The sequence below is a fragment of the Lissotriton vulgaris genome, chromosome 11 (genome assembly GCF_964263255.1).
Source record: "Lissotriton vulgaris chromosome 11, aLisVul1.2, whole genome shotgun sequence".
Lineage (NCBI taxonomy): Eukaryota > Metazoa > Chordata > Amphibia > Caudata > Salamandridae > Lissotriton > Lissotriton vulgaris.
The window spans coordinates 265,478-281,834 of record NC_141699.1 but is presented as its reverse complement, the minus strand read 5'-3'; the positions used below and the strand labels follow the sequence as shown (position 1 = coordinate 281,834).

General features: G+C 45.9%; 1 protein-coding gene across 1 annotated transcript in view; it reads left to right on the top strand.

The window, feature by feature from the left end:
- The window catches only part of DGCR8 (DGCR8 microprocessor complex subunit), a 236,955-nt gene that overhangs the window by 181,003 nt on the left and 39,595 nt on the right, over positions 1 to 16,357 (top strand). The window contains exons 11-13 of the mRNA XM_086942619.1: positions 7,374 to 7,474; positions 7,932 to 8,038; positions 8,135 to 8,262. Coding sequence (XP_086798745.1) covers positions 7,374 to 7,474; positions 7,932 to 8,038; positions 8,135 to 8,262 — 336 coding nt within the window. The remainder of the gene's footprint in view (positions 1 to 7,373; positions 7,475 to 7,931; positions 8,039 to 8,134; positions 8,263 to 16,357) is intronic.

Sequence of the window (16,357 nt, the reverse complement as noted above, 5' to 3'; positions counted from 1 at the left end):
TGTGGGATTTAATGTAAAATGCACAGGAGGGCATCTTAGAGGTGCCCCCTGAAAACCTTATCTACAATCCACGTCTGGTCTGAGAGGCTGCCTAGGCTGCCACACAGCAGACATGTTGCTGGACCGCTGCGTGGAGAGCCTCCCGCTCTCCTGGACCTGCAACAATGCACATCCTGGGCGAGGTGCTGAGTCTCCTCCCCCAGGACGGGCAGGGGGAAGCTTCAAAGGCATGCCTCCTTTGTGAGCTTCTCCAGACCACTTGCTGTACTCAGCAACTGGCCCCCACTCTGGCGGGAAGACTGGCGGGAAACCCTACGTCAGGAAGGGGTGTGTGCCAGCCTGTGCCAACCCCACCCCTCAGGTGGGAGAGGCGAGGTGAAGCACAACCCCGTGCTCCGGCCATCTTGGAGATGGGGAGCCCTGCCCAATCGCAGCTAGGCTTCTTCCCCCCTCCCACAGGAGAGGAGCAGACTAGGGAGTGTACCCACCCCAGGACAGGGGCCTATTGGTCCCTGCCCTTGCCCTACCTGTAACTCCCTTAAACTTAGTATTTAGGGGTACCCTGAACCTTCCTTACTGAGATCCCGATAAGAAAACAAGAAAGAAGAAAAAGACCCGCCGTGCATCTGCTAACAGGACAACACCAACTGACTTGGCCCTAGCCCTACCGGCCGGTTGATCCTGGAACCTGCACCTGCTAAATCCCGGCGACTCCTGTGGACAGCAACCTTGGAAAACCCGGACCTGCCTGCCTTGACCCTCTAAAAGACTGGAACTCCCATGAGCAGAGGCTCTGCTCTAACAGAATTAAGTCCTGGTGCCAACCAGGAACCGCAAATCCAGCCCACTCTGCACCCGCCGAGCCCTGCCCAAGCCCGAATGATCCAAGACCATGAGGACGTCCAGCCGGCGACTAGGACCAGAAGTCCAGTGCCCAAAGACCCTCATTGATGACCCAGAAGACGCCTACAGCCTCAGAACCAGGGACCCCTCCAACCACGACCGTAAGATTTCCCGACACCAAAAGACACCCCTGCACATGGTGCTCTGCGGCCCCCTGTGCCTCGCTCTGGGGTACCTACCTCTTCTCCTAAGATCCTAACTTACCTCTCGAAGTGGTGGTCACACCTGAAGAATCTCTGTCCCCGAGTCTGCAGCCTTTGTTCACCTTGTAACGTTCCCATTGGATAACATTGAGCGCCCGACGGCTCAAAAGCACCCTCCCGCCCGAGTGCCGCTGAAGTGCAACTACTACCCTACTCTACTTCCCCACTTGCCCCGAGTAAGTGACCAGAAGCTCAGCTCCCACAGATGGGTGGTCTGCTTGCTTGCAGCCATCAACCGAAGCACCCCTATTGCATTGGGCCTACTCTCTCTGCACCCGGCTACCCTGTGCCACTGAGGGTGAAACTACTGTACCTTTCCGACCCTGGGAGACCCCTGGGTCTATGCCAGAGCCTTAACTTCACCAGTTGAGTACTCACCTGAAAACCGATAACTCACTTTCCTTGTATAGGATAACATTGACTGGTTTGACTCAAAAAATCTAAGTGTGAAGTTTTGAAACTAATATTCACCTAAAATCTGCCGAATAACGAATTTCTAATTACTCACCTGTGATCGGGGGAGAAGCCAGTACTGTACCTTTCAGCCCAGTAATGAACCGCAAAAGTAATTATAATTGTACTTACCAGGAACCTGAATTTTCTTCCATAGGAAACTATTGACTGCTTTTCTGTGAAATTTCTTTTAAGTGTCCATTTTTGCAAACCACAAATATTCCTTTAAAATCGTACCAATTACTGAAATGGAATTACCTACCTGTCTTAAGTAGAGATCCCAGTACTGGATTAGAAAAGTAACGAGAACGTACTTTACCTGTGACTTGAATTTCCTCCCATAGGATTACATTGCTGGATTTTCACTGAAAAGTTTCTAAGTGTGAACTTTTAAAATAGTTATTCTTTAAAAATCACTACAATAACCAAAACGCTTTTACGAAACTGTATTCAGCTTAAGTCCCGGGACTGAATCTAGGATCCAGTCCTGGAGTTACAAAAGTTATCTATAAAGTAATCAACTGAATGTATGTAGAAAAACCCAAATTGCTCCATGCTAAATTGGGTTTAGAATTGTGTTGCTTATTGCACCCCCTGTAACTATTGTGCTTACAAAGTTTATTGCCTTTCTGCAAAGTAACTACCTGAAGTCACTCATTTTGTGAAAAGTATAATTTGATACCTGTTGGTTCTAAAATAAAACTATTTTTTTTTATATAAAACAATTGGCCTAGAGTTCACTTCTTGAGTGTGTGAAACCATTTGCTGACTGAGTGTGTACAACAAATGCTTTACACTGTCCTCTGATACTGCCTTATTGCTCGACCAAGCTACCACTTTAGAAAGGTCATATCTGACTTTAACCTCCGTTATACCTCTGGAGACTGGGGACTCTTTGCTTACTTTGGTCCAATATATATATAGAGCCACTTACTTACAGGCCCTTCTAAATTGGTGACTTTGCAAACTCCAACATTTAATTATAGGGGCTGGAAATTGTAAGCCACACATACATTTTTAGGTCTCGCGACCTATCAATGCGCGCAAGCGCATTGAGCGGAGCGAGAATTCATGTCGGCAAAATAAGTCAAACAAGGGCTTTCAGCCCCGCGGTTTTCTTGCCGTAGCAGCACTCCTTCCACACCAGCACCTCCCCCCTCCCACACCAGCACCTCCCCTCTCTCTCCCCGCAAACACAGCCTTGCCCTAGCAGCACTCCTCCCACACCAGCACCTCCCCCCTCCCACACCAGCACCTCCCCTCTCTCTCCCCGCAAACACAGCCTTGCTGTTTATTTTTTGTTTGCCACACATGCATAAAATAGGATTTGATGCACGGGTGATTCATTTGCGTGGCAGGAAGCAGTATTCCGCACGGTCTCACACAGACGCAAATTCCATTTTATCAAGGGTATCACCGCTTCTACGAAGATCGGATAATGAAGGGGAAATCCCTTGAAATTCGCACGCAGAATTCCCAAGCTACCTTCTGAAGAGGCATCCGAGCTGACTGGCTGGCGGTCGTGAATGAGCTTAATGCTGCTTGCTTTTTCGGACACTTGAGGGAAATGAGCTTGGTTAGAAAGCATGACAGTGACAGCCATGGAGAAGCTAAAAAAATATCCGCATCTGCCTCTCGAGTTTCTATTTCCCGCTGGTTTACTTCCATTTTCTTTGCTGTTGTTGTCTAGAGCTCTGTAGATACTCACACCCCATATGCCTGCTCCCCCTCCCCCCACGCCTCGCACCATACTCCCCCGCCGCTCGAGATTGATTCTATTTCGCGCTGGTTTACTTCCATTTTCTTTGCTTATGGAGGGGAAATCCCTTGAAATTCGCACGCAGAACTCCCAAGCTACCTTCTGAAGAGGCATCCGAGCTGACTGGCTGGCGGTCGTGAATGAGCTTAATGCTGCTTGCTTTTTCGGACACTTGAGGGAAATGAGCTTGGTTAGAAAGCATGACAGTGGCAGCCACGGAGAAGCTAAAAAATATCCGCATCTGCCTCTCTAGAGTGTTTCTATTTCCTGCTGGTTTACTTCCATTTTCTTTGCTGTTGTTGTCTAGAGCTCTGTAGATACTCACACCCCATATGCCTGCTCCCCCTCCCCCCACGCCTCGCACCATACTCCCTCCCCCCACGCCTCGCACCATACTCCCCCGCCGCTAGAGATTGTTTCTATTTCGCGCTGGTTTACTTCCATTTTCTTTCCTGTTTTTGTCTAGAGCTCTGTAGATACTCACACCCCATATGCCTGCTTCCCCTCCCCCACGCCTCGCACCACACTCCCCCGCCGCACGCCCCCATATGCTCGTTCCCTCCCACTGGTTTTATCTTGTTTTACTAGCAATACACCAATGACTGTCACTTGCGAATTACTGTAGAACCCTAAGCACCTATGAAGAAATATCTGACCTTTCATTGGCTAAAAGACTGTTTTTGTGAAGAGACACCCTACAACAACAGTAGGGCACGAACAGAGCACAACCGATATGTCGCCATATGGTCAGCGTCTGTGGACGCCATGTAATGATTTTATAATGACATTCGGGCCAACATGAGAATCTATCTTAGTTTATAATGATATTTCTGAGACCTGAAAGGGATACTGGGGTGATACAGAGGTTAAAGCGTCTAAACTCCGTTCCCAATATCCACTAAGCTGCAAAAACTAATTTTCTTTTACATAATTGTCTCGTTTGCTATTGTGGCGCAGATAGCCGTTTGCCGTTGACAGTTACGTTCCCAAGTGGATTTAAGAAGTAATTCGTGGCCCCAGGCTTACATTTGTTTTCCCCACACAACATTTCTGCAGGCACACCATTTTTTTTCCTCCTTGCCTACTGCGTTTACTGTTCTTCCGAGCTCTCTGGCACATTAAAATGAAATAGCTGAGAATTTCATTTGATCTTTTCCTTTTGAATTCAATGGGCTTTCTTTTCAGTAATGATGTCTGCAGCCCGCGCTTATCTAGCAGCGTTTCCCTGGCTCCACTTGCGTTCTTGTATGTCCCAGAACACGAGGCGCGTGCGCACAGCTACCTAGAACCGGAAAAGGAAACCCTTTGCGGTTTCTGAGACACTGAATGACTCCTGCGCAGAAGAAACACAGCTTCAGTTCTGAAGCCATCTTTACCGTGGGTAAATGCCAACTATGACTTTATCTTGCTTATCTAATCCCATGCATTTCTTGTAGAGGCTGAAGACATCCTTCCAAGGGCGAAATAATCACTTTCACCTTTCCCTTTTATATTCTTTCAAATGTCTAGCGCATACCCAGTCTAAAAATACACTTTATTTTATATCACTGTGGAAATGCTCGGGTTTCTACTGATACTGTTCACTGTAGATCTGCATGCTCTCACAACTGTCCCATTCCAAGATGGCTGGCTACTGCCTATAGTACACCATAGTAAACCTGGGTTTCCAATTTTTTAGGTCTTGTGACCTACAATGCGCGCAAGCGCATTGAGGGATCGAGAATTCAAGTGCTCAAAATCCTCGTGAAACCACGGGCTTTTTGCTGCGGACTCATACATGCAAAGCACGCGAGCACAACCGTTCAATATATTTGGCTTTTCTGCACTCCAATGTGCTGTCCGTATGCATCGTAATATTATATGTTCCTTTTTGACTAAAAAAAGCGATGCGCTCTTCAAAGCAAATATTTTTAACATTAACTGGAGAGGCCGGGGATTGAACCTGCGGCCTCATACATGCAAAGCACGCGAACAGAACCAATCAATGTATTCAAATTATGTGTAAAGAGAAAAGTCCCAAACCCGCAACTCAGTCATGCCGACCCCTAATCTCGGGGAGTTCTATAAGTGAAGATATGTCTCTCCCGAGGACACTCTTATGTCCCGGACATAACCACAAGCACTGTCGTTGCCAATAGGTCTCGCAGTAGGAAAGTTGGAGCTATTACAATTGCAAATAACAATGCCTTTTATTTTTGTTTTCATTTAAAAAACATAAAGGGCTTTGTCATTTACAAAACCAATAGCTCCAACTTTCCTACTGCGAGACCTATTGGCAACGCCAGTGCTTGTTATTTTTGAATCCATTATGGTTTTTTGATACATAGGTCAACCCTGATTTCTTTTCTGAATCAATTGACTAGTTATTTTCCATTCATGATATGGTTTAATACCCGGAGTCTCAGACAATTGAGGCCTTTAACTATATTTAGGTCTGTGTTCTCTCCAGCCCTCTCTGAATATTGGACATTGTCAAGCTAATTAGCCCCAACCATCCGTGGAAGCCACACTCACACCCCCGCACCACTCACCTTAACAGACGTAGAGGGGATAGTGCCAGATCCTGTGAATCAACATGCAGATTTATCCAGAAACATCATTGAGGCTGCTAGAAATAGGTATGCTCTGACTGTTTAGAAGTGTGCTGGCTCGTAATCCTTTGTAGAGATCTTGCTGTGGAGACCTGAATTCGGTTCTACTGTATTTTTAGGGGTAAAAGATCCTTCTAAGCAGAATTGACATTTAATAGAGCTGATTTCTGAATGAACATAACATAACCCATTCATATATTGAAGTGAGTTATTGCTGATGAAATGATCCCTCTAGTTCACAAAATGTCTGAATTCAAGTTTTGCAGCGTGAATCTTTCTGGATTCACTATGCTGTGCATTATTCCGCAGTCTTGTGGTCGGGTCCGGAATCGTAGTCTTTTCTTAGTTTTTTTTTTTTCGTAGCCCAGGTAGGCGTCGACGTCCCACCTTTTGGTGTATTTCCGGTGACGTCTGCATGCTTCCTGCGAGAACAAAGGAAGACCAAACAGTTCTTTGTGTCCTTCGCAAATAGTTTCATGGGGAAACCAGTAACTAAAGGAACAATTGCGAGATGGATCGCACAAACAATACAGTTCTGCCACAGGCAGGCAGGACAGGAACTGGAAGGAGGGACACGTGCCCAGGAAAAAGGGGGCTACAATAGCCTTCCTAGCTAACACACCCATTCAGGTCATATGCCTGGCGGCAACCTCGGCTTCAGTGCACACTTTCTCGAAGCACTACTGTGTGAATATACAGATGAACAAGGAAGCACAAGTCTGGCAAAAGGTGCTTCAGCACATATTCAATAACCAACGCTCATCTTCCATCCAGCCGCCACAAATCGCTGCAAAGTCTATACACCGCATAGTGAATCCAGAAAGATTCACGCTGCAAACTAATAGTTTCTTACCTGTCGGTGTAGTTTTGCAGCTTGAAGATCTTTCTGGATTCACTAGCGAACCCACCCACCTCCGCCAGAAAGATGAGGCAGGAGAGAAAAGGGGGGTTTAAACAAAGACAATACTTGGAAAAACAAACCTTAGAGGTTACAGCAGTGAATAATTTAGGTGAACATTGCCATAACTTCGGTAACAGAACGAACACGAGAAAAAAGAATCCGAAGATGCCGCCCAAGAGTGGGAGCTTCCGCAGGAAGCATGCTGACGTCACCGGAAATACACCAAAAGGTGGGACGTCAACGCCCACCTGGGCTACGGGAAAAAAAAAAGACTACGATTCCGGACCCAACCACAAGACAGCGAAATAATGCACAGCATAGTGAATCCAGAAAGATCTTCAAGCTGCAAAACTAAACTGACAGGTAAGAAACTATTCGTTTTTTGTTACCCTTGATGAAAAAAGATATCCACATGTAGACTTCTGACCCGGTGCAATAAATTTATGTATGCATGGCATTGTTCCCCACTAAGTTCTTTCCTATTATTCATTGCTACTTTCCTCCTCATTTAGAGCACAGTATTGTTTATACAGGGTCCTAATAGCTTTTTTTTTCATCTTTAGTATTTTAACCATATCAGCATTGAGGACTCTCGTGTATATGAGCTGACCAACAAAGCTGGACTGTTGTCTCCATATCAGATTCTCCATGAGTGCCTTAAAAGGTGAGTGTCCATGTAAAACTATTAGCTAACTGAATTTTTGATGTGAGTTTTTACAAATCTGTCCCCATGATATGAGTTAATGACCTTCCTGGGATATAATGACTTGAATTTGGAGTAGATTTCAGCACAATTCAATACCCCATATATTTAATGGTGGTCTGTGTTGAGCACAAATCTCTCTCGATCATTACTCAGCTGACCTTCTAATTCCAGGTCCAAATCATTCGCTAATCACCCAAGCTGACAGCAGGCTTGGTCTTAAATAAAGCTCCCGTTTGTGATACTGTTGAAAGCTCATTGGTAAATGTAATCTATTCACTTTTAAAGGTTTAACAGCCTCAGAGGCTTTGTGGGATATCAAAACTGTTACGCCATGCACTACACGAAGTAAACCTGACTACCTTGGAAAAGTTAATCTGTAAACCAGGATGTGTAAAATAGATACTTTTATCCCTAGAAATCATGGAATGGCTGATACATCCACCAAGTTTGAAGTGATACCTGGCAAAAACCAGAAGAGCGAATATGTCATGACTTGTGGCAAGCACACTGTGCGTGGCTGGTGTAAGTAGTGTGGCTGCTCCTTCTCGTTGTGACAGTGGCGAGTTTGTTCAGCTTTCATGATATGTGATAAACTTCTTACTGCTTTCTTTGATCTAGGCAAAAACAAACGTGTGGGGAAACAGTTGGCCTCCCAGAAAATTCTGCAGCTGCTGCACCCGCATGTCAAAAACTGGGGATCCCTTCTGCGTATGTATAGCATGGAGGACAGCAAGCTGGTTAAACAGGTAAAATAACCACTTTAGGGCTTTTGTTCAACATCTTGCTAAGTTTTTGGATAGGCTGTCTGGCATAAACAGATGCTAGCTATTTCTTGTTATATTTCAGGCAAAGAATTTCATTACAGTTTTTTGTTAGCAAAACATAAACCGCAAACTTCCATTTGTCTTTCAAAGACACCTTTGCATCAAGCTTTGGCACTATCCAATTTAAATAGATTTTTTGAAAGGCTAATTACATGGGTATCTCTGTACAGGATGGAATAAAACAAATGGCTTTTTGGTGATACAGTTGTCTTGCTTTTAATCTTTCTAATGGTTGGGTTGGGTTAGGGTATGGTTGGCTGAATATAGCTGCATGGGTTTTTGCCTCCTGAGACATGACTCCATGAATCCTCTGTCATTCATATAGTTCCATCAGGCTGCTTGAACAAGGACCTCGAGTGAGGCTAGAACAGGTACAGCAGTAGGAGTCCTACACAGGTTAGAATATATCCAAATCTGACAATTAACAGTTGTAAGTTAACTTGCTTTCCAAGGTCTGGAGTAGAACTCGAAAGTGACAAATACAGCCCCCACAAAACACCAATCTGCCAACTGGTGTACCAGTGTATTCATAGCGCAGTAGTTGATGAACTGAATATAGTAAAATAATGTTGGCATCCAATAGCCTTGCTAATTGATTTTAAGTTCACTGTGGTGACCATACTGGCTCCTTTGTCAACTCTGCCCCTTTCTAGGTTACCGTAACCTGCATGTTATACTTCTGTGCTAGACCTCCTTTTATGATGAAATAATGTGCTCTGTGGACAAAAGCCCAAAACCTGTGAATTGATCAGACCATCACCGTATTATACATTTCCACATCATACATTTCTTCCAGGTTTTATCAACTATGAAGCAGATTATGGGCAAAGTCATCTCCTTAGAATAAAGGCAGGAAAAAATTAATGGGCTCAAATGTGTTAAAAGGTAAACTCTCAAAAATGAAACCTATATGGTGGCACGATCCAATAACCTTGAATCTGAGGCCGCTGTTCAGATTAAAATAAAAGCTTGCATTTTCGAGTCAACGGCCCCTTGTTTCTTATCTCATTTGGACCATGCCACAAACCACCCTAAATTAATTTTTACATTATGAAACCCACTAAATCCCTTTATAACCTAGATGTCAAAAATGCAAAAGGCAGGGCTGCAGAATTTTTCAAATTCGTACATGACAAATTGTGAAAGATTAAACTCCTTCTTCCTGTACATTAGGATGGAAATCTCTGTACTCCTCAAAACAAAATATGAAGTGTAGCAGTTTCAGACAGAATACCGTGAAAGGGCTCATTAAGGCTAGAGAAAATTCTGGATAATCTTGAAAGTTATCCAGTAAGATTCCTGCCATCATACAAAAAAGTATCATCTCATCACTTGCCCCATACTAGACGAGTCTGATCAACTCTTAATGCATTATGCAAGACCCAACACACCCTTCAGTTCCTGCCTATTCTTAACGGGATGATCAAGACCGCCTCTGCCTCCTTTAAAGATCGAGTCAATGCAAGGATGAGTACGCCTAGGATCGATTCTAAATCCTTACCAAATTACCTCCCCTTCCTCTCACATCTGTGGCCCATACCTCCGGGCTCACTAATAGTACACACAGTACGTATACTCCCGGGCTAAAGGAGGTGCTCCCCCTCCCCCCTGACAAGTGTAAAAGCTGGAAAAGTAGTGTATGCAGAAACTGCTTATACATCCCCTGATGAGGCATTCCGGGGGTGATCAATGATTTGATTCACAGTATGAAAGAAAGCTTAGTTCATTGGTTCTTGGAGAGTTTATTCAAAGTCTTTACACTGATATTCACAACATATCAGGAACAGCATAAATCCATAAGGTTAGTATGTGAACTGTCTCCAATGCATTTCGGGCAGAGATGCCCTTGGTCACGGAGTGCTGTGGAGGAAGGCAAAGGGAAATAGGTGAGGGGGAAGTTCAAGCGCTAAACCATGATGAGGGGCCAGGGCTTAATCGTGCGCTAAGTGAGGGAGTGTGGATATTTAAGTCGCCCGAGTGAATTCATAGGTGCTCGGTAGTTATGCGTGAGGAAATGGGTGGTGTTGGAGAATTAACCACGCGTGATTTAAAAAGTAACCGGATAGTTGGCGCTTAAAGTTAACTGCGCCTGTAAGAGACTTACTTCATCATAATGCGTAGCGGAGCCTGCTATCCTTCTGGCTGTACGATCGCTGTCGGGTGTGTTTGTGGGTGGAGGGTATTCATGCAGCGCGTTCGATAACAATAAACAAGGGACTAAAACAGCAAGGAGTTAGGGAAACGAAAACAGCGGCCATGTTAGAAAGGGGTATAGGTTATAAGACGTGTACAGTGGGAATGGTGGGGATATGTGAGTAGGAGATAAGGAATGCGGAGCAATGTAAACAATAAGACTATATTACATCAATGTATTAAAGATAACAACTATATTCGATTCGATCGTTGAGACCGTAAGGTTTCAGGGTCTGCAAACGATAGATCCGTTCCAGTTCTCGTTTCAATAGTAGTTTATGATTGTCAATTCCTTCTTTTTTAGTGACGATTTCCAGTACAATGAATTTAAGTTGTGCGTTGGTGTAGCGTGATTCAACATAATGCATGGCTACATTGGATTTTTCAAGTTTCAGTCGTATGTTGGACTTGTGTTCGTTTAAGCGTGTCTTGATTTTGCGTTCTTTTTTGCCAACATATAATTTACCGCAAGGGCATTTTAGGGCATAAATCAGGTTCGTGGAGTCGCATGTGGCGTCAACTTGTAGTTTTATGTTATGGCCTTTCATGGGGTGTTGGATACTGTTGCCTTTGATGACGCAATTACAATGATTACAGTTGAGACATTGGATGATTAACATCTCCGGACTGCAGGTAAACTAGATACTGGAAATCCTGTACACTGACAAGGATAAGGGTGCCCTTTATACTTCTACCCCATAGAGTTATTTTGGAGGCCACAGTACAAGGGAAGCAGTAAGGCCATCTCCCCAGATCCTCTCGCCTCCTTTCAGAGCCACCAACAACCATACCACTAGTATACAACACTCATTCTAGAGGTAAATACATAGGCCACAACCCCAGGGGAAGGGGCAGGATAGGCTAAAGTAAAGGAGCCCTTCTCCTACATGTAGTGACTCCCTTCCCTCCTGATCCGCGGAGAGACCTCAGGGGTTCCTTTCTCGTTGGGAAGAGATCACCTTTGGCCAGTGGATTGTCTCCATCATAAGCGCACGGCTTCTGCCTAGAGCTCCCCTCAACCCCTCCAAGCATTCACCCCCTTCCCTCCATCCCTCCTCCCCCCAACACACCCTCGGCCCTGAACACAGCGCCTTCTTCAAGGGTTGGTTCAGATGCTCTTTCTCAAAGGGGGTATGGAACCAGTTCTATTGCAACATCATGGCAAGGTAGTGTTCTCTCTAATCCCTAAAAAGAATGGGTCACTAACGCCCATACTAGACCTCTGGTCCCTTAACTGGTACATCCGCTCAGAACCTTACATATGGTTACCCTTTAGGGTTTCATCCCGCTGCAGAAGCAAGGCAACTTCTTGACAACACTCTATGTGAAAGACACTCTACCTTGGAAGCTTTAAAATGATGAGGCCCTGATTGCTTTGATTGCTGTGCCCTGTTGCTACCGCCGGCATCTTGTCCTCTGCTCTGTCCTCAAAATGGCGGCCCCTCGACTGCTCCAAAATGTGTATCGACCCACTTCTTGGACGCCTGCGATTACCGTGCTGTGATGGACGATGCTCCCCTGCCTTGTATTCATTAATAACACACCAATTTTCGAATAATGGCCACCATGAGTGGGCCCCTTTCCAGAGCACTCCTTCTCCCCTTGTTGGGGAGGGATCCAGCATTTATGTCCTGGAGTCTGAGACCCCTCTGAGAGAGTCCACAGCGACAAGGGAGCCTCACACAGCGGAGGCCTGGTTTTCTACTCCATTACCGCTGGGAACACAGTACCGTACACTGTGACCGGCGCGCTCGATGGAACAATTTGGTGTATGCCCCCCCCCCAGGAGGAAACTATAAACTTTCTGTATGTACTGCGGTGCCCGAGCAACCTCTGGCCGATGACCAGTGGAGCTGTCCCACACAGCTATCGAGGAGTTTGGCTCTGGTTCACCCCTCGGCCGTCACATACCCAGCCGGACGACAGACCGTTTTTCCTCGTCTCCCCTGTGGGCCTCCTTTACCCTCCCCCTCCCTCCATTATTATCCTCTATCTCTCCTATTCTTCTCTCCCCTTGCCTAGTTATTTCCTCATGTTTATGCTATACGTTTGTACTCGTGTAATTCCTGTAACTACGCTCCAGTAACTGATGTAACTTTGTAACCATGTTCTGAAACCATCTTACTTCCTAATATAGAGCGATCTGATACCTCCGGGTCTAACCAGCGCTATAATAAACTCAATAAATAAATACATCTACAGTTTGCTGTTCACCGTAAACACTGCTATGTCCCACCTCTAGCCCTTTCTGGGGGCCGTTCTCCATAGTTACCAGCAAGGCCTATCCCAGCGAAGCCATGGTGCTGGCATTCCTGCATACACTGCCTCTTTTTCAGGCAGACAGTTGCCTCTGTTACAACAGTTATGCCCCTTGTTGAAATGAAGGCCTCATGCATAGTTATAGTTCCCAAAGCCAGGTTGTATGAAGCTGCCTCTAAATAGTGGACCAAAATAAGGTACACTGTGTTGAGTGTCCAGGCTACCTTTTTTTTTTTTTTTTTTTAACAGAGTCAAAAAATAACACTAAATGCTCTCTTTTGTAGTAGTATTGGTGAGATGTTTAGGCTTATCAGAGGGTAGTGCTAAGCATTTGTTTTCCTCTCGGAGGCCACAAATGAGACAGGCACTCAAGAATAAATCTGAGACCAATTTTGAAAAATAAGTCATTTTTATATACATTTTGATACCAAGAACTTCGTTATAAGGTAAGTACTTTTTAAAATATCGATTTTTACAGGTAACTATAAAATGTTCACTTAAATTAGTTTTTATGCAGCAATGCTTTCCCATGAAGGGTGAAAAGAGGCATGTGGTTCATGGGTATTTACGGTCTGTTTTGGGGAGGGTTCTCCTTCAGGACTTGGGGTTGTATGGGGCCAAGGTCAATAGTACCATCAGCAGTTACTCGTTACCTGCCCTGGGGCATTTGGTTTTAGAGGTACTGGTCGGGTTGGTAGCTTTGCGTGTTTCACAGTGGAAAGGAGGGGGCTAAAAAACAGGCTCCAGAGGGGGACTTGGGGACAAGTCTGTGAGCTCCCAATGCGGACTAAGGTAACCAGGGTGCAATAAAACAGTTGATCCTCTGCTACCCAGTCTGGGTGCGCTCTGGTACAAAGTACAGAAGTCGGATGGGCTCCGTGCATTAAATGTCTCGCTGGTTTAGGGTGCAGAAATCCGGACAGCTGGGCCACTCTGGAAGTGTCTCTGACGTCTTAACGGCTGCTCTGTTTCGGTGCAGTGGGAATCTGGATTAGACTCACAGGCTTTATTTGCTGCTTGGGATCAGGTACCCCGGGTGTAGGTGCTGTGCGTCTCTGGTCAGTTCTGGTATCCTACCTCTCGGTAGGGGGACAGATCTTAGCCTCCCTTCCCTTCAATCCAAAATGACACCCTGAGCGCCAGGATGGACTCTTACACACAAGTTGGAAAAATAAGATGGCCGTATAACTGAAATGGAACAAAGAATCTCTGAGGTCAAAGACAAGGATTCAAGCCGTGGTGAACGGATGCTAAACATGGAGAAAGTGCTTAAAATCTTTGCCAACAAGCATTTGCAATGCAATAGGTCTCGCATTAAGAAAATTTGAGCTATTGGTATTAAAAATGACAAATTTTGTATTTGTGTTGGTTTTGAAAATAGCGAAATTAATAGCTTTGTCATTTACAATGCCAATAGTTTTAACTTTCGCAAATGTGACACCTATAGCATTTGTAATGCAATGTGTTGTATTTACGTGACTTAGATGTATTGATACTACAAATAGCAATGGCTTTATTTTTTTAAAAATAATTAATACCTAAATAAAAGCCGTTATAATTTATAATGGCAATAGCTTAAACTTTTGTGAATAACGTTTGTGAAGACTATATTGTGGTGCCCCTGAGTGATGCTGTGGTGCCCCTGAGTGATGCTGTGGTGCCCCTGAGTGATGCTGTGGTGCCCCTGAGTGATGCTGTGGTGCCCCTGAGTGATGCTGTGGTGCCCCGATGGGGAGGGGGAGGGCGAGGGGGAGGGCGATGGGGAGGGGGAGTGCGATGGGGAGGGGGAGTGCGATGGACAGGGGGCGTGCGATGGACAGGGGGCGAGGTGGACGCAGTGGTGGTGGATGTGATGGTGCCCAATGTTCAGAGGGGACTGGCCCCTTCACGCAACAATAGTTGTGTATACTCAACAGAGCTGCCGGTTGCTCCGTCAGTTGTTGTCAAGGATTGCTTGGGTTTAGAAACAGGTTCTGCATTGGCATAGCCAATAGGTCTTGCTTTTGGGACCTTATAAGTATTTCGTTATGCAGCACAATAACCTTGGTGCAACTTCAACCGTTGCATGGCTAAACACTTATGAGATCCCAAAGGCGAGACGTATTGGCTATGCCGATGCTTGTTGTGGCCTGGACTAGCTTGGATGCAGTGTGTCCTGCTGCACCCAGAGAGATGGGCAGGGATACACCCTGCACTGGCTTGGGTGCTGTGCGTCCTGGTGCTAAAGAGAAACGCAGGGAATATTTATATGCCCGTACTGTGAATGTGGTAGAATGTGTGCGTTGACCTGGTTTTGGTGCAGTTTTGTGTGTGCCTGAGTCTTGTATGCGTGCTTGTGAGTCTGTATAGGTGCTTGTAAGTGTTCTTGCATACTTGTGTTTATTGTATATATAAATGTTAACGAGGCAAGTGGGCTGCTGAATTCATATCTGTGCATAGATCGCCGCCTAGTGTTGGGTCCGGATGATTGCACTTTGTTGTCTTCGAAGAGTCTTCGAAGGATCACAAGATAGATGACTCCTCCCCTGGACTACAGTGCGCATGGGCATCCTCTCCATCCTCAGATTGTTTTTCTCCGCCATTGGGTTTGGATGTTATTCCTACACTCCAAAAAAAAACTTTTATAAAGGCCAAAAGGCCTTCGAATTCGACTGTTCTCGCTCGGTACCTCTTGACTCTATAAGCCTTTCCATCTCGAATCGGTCGTCGTCGTGTGCCGTTGGGCCTTTGCGACGCCACGTGGGCCTGCTGTCGATGGAAAGGAGCCCGTTTTAAAAGACGCCCACAATGCCACTCAAAGTTCCCGCATACTGACAAGCATCAAGTATGCAACAAGTGCCTTTCTCCAGACCATAAGGAAGAAACCTGCCCAGCCTGCGCCCAGTTTCGGTCGAAGAAAACCATACGGAATCGACGGGCCGCTAGGCAAGAGATGCAGCGACAGGCACCGGAACCGGACAACATCTTCGATGATGACCAAGAACTTCAAGAAGCTCCAGATTCGGACCTAGAGATCGTCACCGTCGAGGACAAATCAGACTCCGATGACGAGATCTCACCGGGGCAAATCGTGAGTACACTGCCCCCGACACCGATTAACCTGTTACCGAAGGCTCCGGTCGAGGCATCGCCAAAAGGCCTTGGCCAAGATCCAAAGAAATATTTGCCAGCCCCGCCATCCGGCTTGGCTCCGAAACCTAAACCTTCAGAGACCCCTGGGCCAAGTACCACGATCCCAAAGAAGGTTCCAGATCCTAAAAAGGTCGTCGACCCGAAGGCCGTCGACACAAAGAAAATCGTACAAGCCAAAGGCGTCGATCCAAAAAACATCGAACCGAAGGCCGTACAGCCTAAAAGCGTCGACCCCAAGAAAACAGTCGACCCGAAAAAGGCCGTCGAGCCGAAGGGCGTCGACCCGAAACAGGCCGTCGAGCCCAAAAAGGACGCCAAGCCGAAGGGCACCGTCACAAAAAAGGACGTCGACCCGAAAAGGGTGCAGTATCGAAGCCTATAATCCGCCTGGAGAAGGCTATTGACCCGAAGACCAGTGCTTCAAAAACACCAG